At 36.3% G+C, this 5,596-nt stretch overlaps 1 protein-coding gene across 1 annotated transcript in view; it reads left to right on the forward strand.

Moving 5' to 3' along the window:
- stk32a (serine/threonine kinase 32A) overlaps positions 1-5,454 on the forward strand; it is a 53,680-nt gene extending 48,226 nt beyond the window's left edge. Inside the window, exons 9-11 of the mRNA XM_015060996.1 lie at positions 1,387-1,503; positions 2,848-2,973; positions 4,714-5,454. Coding sequence (XP_014916482.1) covers positions 1,387-1,503; positions 2,848-2,973; positions 4,714-4,857 — 387 coding nt within the window. The 3' untranslated portion in view covers positions 4,858-5,454. The remainder of the gene's footprint in view (positions 1-1,386; positions 1,504-2,847; positions 2,974-4,713) is intronic.
- Positions 5,455-5,596: the final 142 nt, after the last annotated feature.

The following is a 5,596-nucleotide window of genomic DNA, read 5'->3' on the forward strand; positions in this document are numbered from 1 at the left end:
AGCATATAATTTTAGAAAAGCTGGAACTCTCTCAACACTTTAAATGACAATCAAAGCTGACCTGAATATGTAAAGAAGTGGGGTTTATTTCTTCTACTCTAACCAAACTATTTGTCAGGCAAGGCATTATTTTCCTTTCTTTGATCCGGAACATCTTACCCACTGTACAGACTGCAAGAACATCAGTCTGTTATTAACTTTAAACATGCTGAAATAATTTATTTTACATGTACTGTAGCTAAAATATTTAAAAAGGTGACTTGAGTACAGAGTAATTGATCATACTGGACACAATATCTACCTACTGTTTCAAAATATTAGTTACAATGTATATATGTATGTAAAATAAATATTGGAGCAAAGCAAAGTGCTTCCAGAGACAAACTAAAATGTTTACTGTACCTTCTTACAGCTTTGTCAGATTATATTATCATTAATTTATTAATTAACATAAGATTAAATTTCTTGTACAAACAAGAAGTTTTGTTTCAAAATAAAGTTTAAGTTTCTTTCTCTGCATTTTTGGTTAAAACTTTTTTGTTCTTGACTCAGTGAAGTTACACACTGTAATTTTATTCAGAGTATCAGTACTTTATCATTATTACACAAATAAAAGTATGATGTGGTAAATCTTGTCATAAAAGTGCATATTTTTCCAGAAAGTTATTGAAGTAAATGTAACTAGTTCCTCTGTAATGAGTTACTTTTAGTCTTCAGGTTCTGGTATCTGTGAGGAAATGCCACAGACTATGAAGAAACATTTTTATGGCACTTTAAGGAACACAGCAGGGTCTTCTTGAACCAGATCCTTCAGAGAACAGGGCCGTCTTAATCTAAATGAACAGGCCTTGAGAGCAGCTATTTTCACAAGACTTTAAATCTTATCACAACTTCTACTTAAACTCTCTTTCCTAAGCTGCTCTGCCACATTGCACCACATTAATGCCTCGCTTTATTTCACCTTTGCCTGACCATTATCTGCAATGTGCTGAGCTCTGCAGAGGAACAAATCAATTCTTGTCAATTTGTTTTATTTCTTCCAACCTCCTGAACTGTTTTAACTGCACAGTTGAATTAGAATAATGGGAACTGGACTGTCATGCATTCAGTTACAGGTAAATGAAAGTGGGGAGGTATCGTGACACCTGGGGTATTAAATTATGACAGAAAATACAAAATGTATCCATTTTGTCTTGCACTGTCTTTTCACCTCTCCATCTTGAATCACTTTGTTTCATCCAAAGACAAAACTTCATCCCTTATTCCCCTTGTCCTCAATGCTGTCATTTGTCTTTATCAGAGCAGAAAATGAGACAATAAAAGGTGTGAGCAAGGGGAATATCTCTTCTCTTCTCCTCCCATCTCCACTCTTTGTTGCTATTTCAGAGACCATATGTGATGAGATCCAACACACAATCTAATGAGATTCTACAAATGTTCCACAAAGTCCATCCAACTTACCCAGCAGCCTGGTCTCTGGAAATGAAGTCTCTACTCAGAAAGGTACATTTCTATTAATGTGTCTGCAAGGTTATTAAGATCAATCAGATTAGAGTCATATCAGCATGAGTTGGTTAAAATAGGAGGAGTCTTGTTGTTATAGTTTGGTCACATGAGGGCAGTATTAGATTGTGCATAGAGCATTTCAGCCTAACTTGCATCCAAAGATGCCCAGTTGATTACAAAGCATAGAGGAAAATATGAAGAAGTTAAAAGTTACTAACTCCACCCTGAAGCAGAAGCAGATTGTAAAGTTTGGTTTCAATACATTTACATATGTTTACATACAGCTCTGGAAAAAATCAAGAGACCACTTACAGTGATCTGTTTCTCAGATTTTACTTTTTGTTTGAGTAAAATGAATATTGTTATTTTATTCAATGAACTACTGACAACATGTCTCTGAAAATCCAAGCAAAACTGTAGCATTTATTTGCAGAAAATAAGAAATGGTGAAAGCAATGAAGATGCAGTGCTTCCAGATCTCAAATAATGCAAATAAAAAAAGTCATATCCATCTATAAGCAACAATACTAATGTTTTAACTCAAAAAGAGTTCAGAAATCCTTATTTGGTGGAATAACAATGAGGCTTTCAGTGGGTTCAGTGCAGTAGTCGCTGTGTATACTTCAATACATATAAACTGTTCAAAACGTAGTTTGCTATGAGCAACAGACATTCTTCATAGAGCAGACAGGTCACGTTTCACAGAGTAAAACATCAGAGCTTGTACCCCTGTGAGATGGGTAGATGTTCTGCACAGACTATGCAAGCTGTGCTGAACAAAAATAACTTTTACTGTTCATAATCTCTAAAATGTTCTTGTCATTGAGATGCATTTGTAAAACTGAAGGACTTTCTCTTGTTTGATCATCTTCTCTTGCTAGCAATTCACTGCAGTCTAACTGTTGCATTGCTTCGTGCTCAGACTCCTCTGAGCTCATTGGCATTCCTGTTGCATGTGAAAGTGTGTGAGTTTGGGTGTGTGTGTGTGTGTGCAAGGGGGAGGAAAAGAGTGGAGAGAAGGGAAAGTGAGAATGCAAAGAAAATTCCATGCTCATTACATTTGTCCTTCATCTTCCAGGATTCTCAGGCCACTGTTTTCTCTGCACTATCATTTGCTACCTGAATGCATGTCATTTCATTTTCCTCTCTTTCTGTTCCTCCTTGTTTTGGAATCTATCTCCCTCTCCTTCCAGCCTGCCTGACTTCTGAAAGGTCTCTTCTTCCCGTCAGTTTTCTGCCTCATCCTTCAGGCGAAGCACATCCTCCTGTCAGTGTCTGACTGAGACTCTGATCCCAACTTGTACACAATCATTCTAACTAAAATATTCTTCTCTGCTTCAGTTGCTGTGCATAGATGTCCAGAAGCGCATATCCTGTCTCGCAGAGCTCCAAGATCTGGATTACATGTCTGACGTCAACTGGGATGCAGTTCTCAACAAACAGCTTCCTCCAGGCTTTATTCCTAATGTGAGGATAAAAACGTGTGAAAATATGAAGACTGACTGACTCTTTGTATTAGACAGCAAAATATTCATATAAATGCTGTTGAATTTTCATTCTACTATTCTAATACCACAATAATTATATTATGATTACATCAATCTTCTCTTGTACTTTTACTTATAGAGTGCCTTAAAAAGTTTTTGTCTCTTTTTTTTTATTTTTTTTGTCTTCAACATTTCAGGTCATCAAATAATTTTCGATACTGGACAAAAATGACCTTCATAAATACAAAATACAGTTTCTAAATTCCTATGGTAGAATTATGACCTGCTGGTCTTTGCAGATTTTTTTTATTCTCTCATATTGAAGAGTTTTTAGGAATCAATTTCTTTTTTCAAATCATACTGCAGTGTATCATTTGGATTCATGTCCAGCCTTTACCATTTCCAATCCAGACTTTCATTTTTATTGTTTTTTGGGGGTTTTACCCTCTCAGAGGTTGACTTACTGATGTGCTTTGGATTATTTCCTGCTGCATGACCCTCGCATGATGAGGTTTAATGTCACAAACTGTTGCCCAGGTGTTCTCCGTATGGGATTTTCTGCTAAAGATCAGAATTGATGGTTTCAGTAATTGTGGCAAGTCGTCCTGGTCCTGAATTAGCAGAGAAAACCATCAAACTTCAACCTCTATGTCCGCCTGCCATGATGACGTTCTTCTTTAAATGCTGTGCTGCTTTTACAGATATAATAGGATATGTACCTTCTAGAAGAAGATCTTCTTAAAAGTCTTAAAGATCATCAAAACGTTTTCTCAAAAATATGAGCTGGACGACAGTGTTCTGTTAGATCGGTAGTTGTTGCTGCCTTGGATGCATTTGTCCCCAATTTCTTTTGTCTTTTAGTAACTGTACATCGTACATGTTGGCATTATCTGAGGCAAGTAAGACCTCTAAGACTTTAGATGTTGTTTTTGTTCTTTTTTGACCTCCTGGATGAGTAATCAAATCACTATTGGAGTAATTTTCTTCAGTTAGTCACTCTTTTAAAGGTTAATCTGTTCCATGTTTGCTCCATTTGTGGAAAATATTTCTCACTGTGGTTCACTAGATGGCTTTGTAACATTTTCCAGACAGATAAATGTCAAACATGTGGCCAGTCAATTAATATCTAATTACCAAAGCAAGCAATGCTACTACATTTACACATAGGGGGATGTTGGTTTTTCCCTCAATAAATCTTAATTTTAAAACTGTTTTCTGAAATCTGGCAGCTAGATGCGTCATGGCTGGTTTTAATGGCAGCTGCATTTATTTATGCAGATTGTAGCTAAAGGTTTGTAATGAAGTCCAACAATAAATATGACTTCAATACAAAAGTCTTTAATAAGGAGTAACTCCTTTGAATGTTTTCATACATTGTGACAAAGTAGCACAACTGTGTAGTCGATGTCTGTCCAGAGAATTTAAACCACTGACTGATCAGAGGATCAATTTCAAATTGACTCTTTTTCTAATTATATTCCTATTTCTTATTCTGAGTTTTTTAGCCTCCATTAATATTTGATAATATATAGGAAGCATAAAAAAGGAAAAGTCCAATGGAAAATTAAGTCACTGCACATTAATTTAACTCATCAAACAACCAAAGGTTTGGAAAAATCTGAACGACTTAGTTTTTTTCCCACTAGTTTTATGCAAACCTGTAATGTCTAACATGGAAACTTCTTTCAATCTCCTTAAAAGTCTTTGTTTGTTTTTAAAGAGACGGAGACTAAACTGTGACCCCACCTTTGAGCTGGAGGAAATGATCCTGGAGTCCAAACCACTTCATAAGAAGAAGAAAAGACTCGCTAGAAAGACCAGGGAGCAGGGATCCGACGGATCCCCGCAGGTAAACGCGTTCTGATGGAGTCCAGAATGAATCCAAACCACTGGACACACTTCTGTCTGACATCTTATTTTCCAACATTTGCTGATATTTGTTTCTATCAATCAAAGATGATACTGTCTATAAATATCTGCTGTGTTTGTGCAACGCTTTAACATATCCATTTACCAAAGGCCTGTGGGGCCACTTATGAAGGATGGAACTTAAGTCAGAAACAAAAGAAAGACAGTGTGTGTGTGTTGTCTGTGTGTGAAGAGCGAGCGAGATGCCAGCTGAAGTCTGGTGGATCAATACGGAATAAAAAGTTGCCCTTATGCCTGTCCCAGCATGCTTTTTGCACATTGCCCTGCAGCTGCTCTATATTCTGTCTAGATCTCTCTTGTTTCTTCTCATCTTCATCGTCTTCCTTTCATCCTTTGTTCTTTCATTGTCTTGAGACTCCCTCAACAATTCTGTCAACTATTGGCGCCTTGTGCTTTTCAGTTCCAGTAAGTGTTCGTTCCTCGTGTTGTTTTCATTTCCGAAACTAATGCATTGTGCTACATCTGTGCTGCTTATGTTGCCTCACCTAATTGACAAAAATAAGAGAATTCATCAGTTTTGCTGTCATTTCACAAAATTACACATTTTTACCTTTTCTAAAAATTTACTTTCCACATATAATTCTACGGAAGAGGATTAGGGCCACAGAAAAAAAAAAAAATATTTTGGGCCAACTTTTTTTTTTTTTTTTTTTTTTTTTCCACTTTATTCAGAA

Source organism: Poecilia latipinna, unplaced genomic scaffold (assembly GCF_001443285.1).
Source record: "Poecilia latipinna isolate Pla-1442-1.1 unplaced genomic scaffold, P_latipinna-1.0 Scaffold1764, whole genome shotgun sequence".
Lineage (NCBI taxonomy): Eukaryota > Metazoa > Chordata > Actinopteri > Cyprinodontiformes > Poeciliidae > Poecilia > Poecilia latipinna.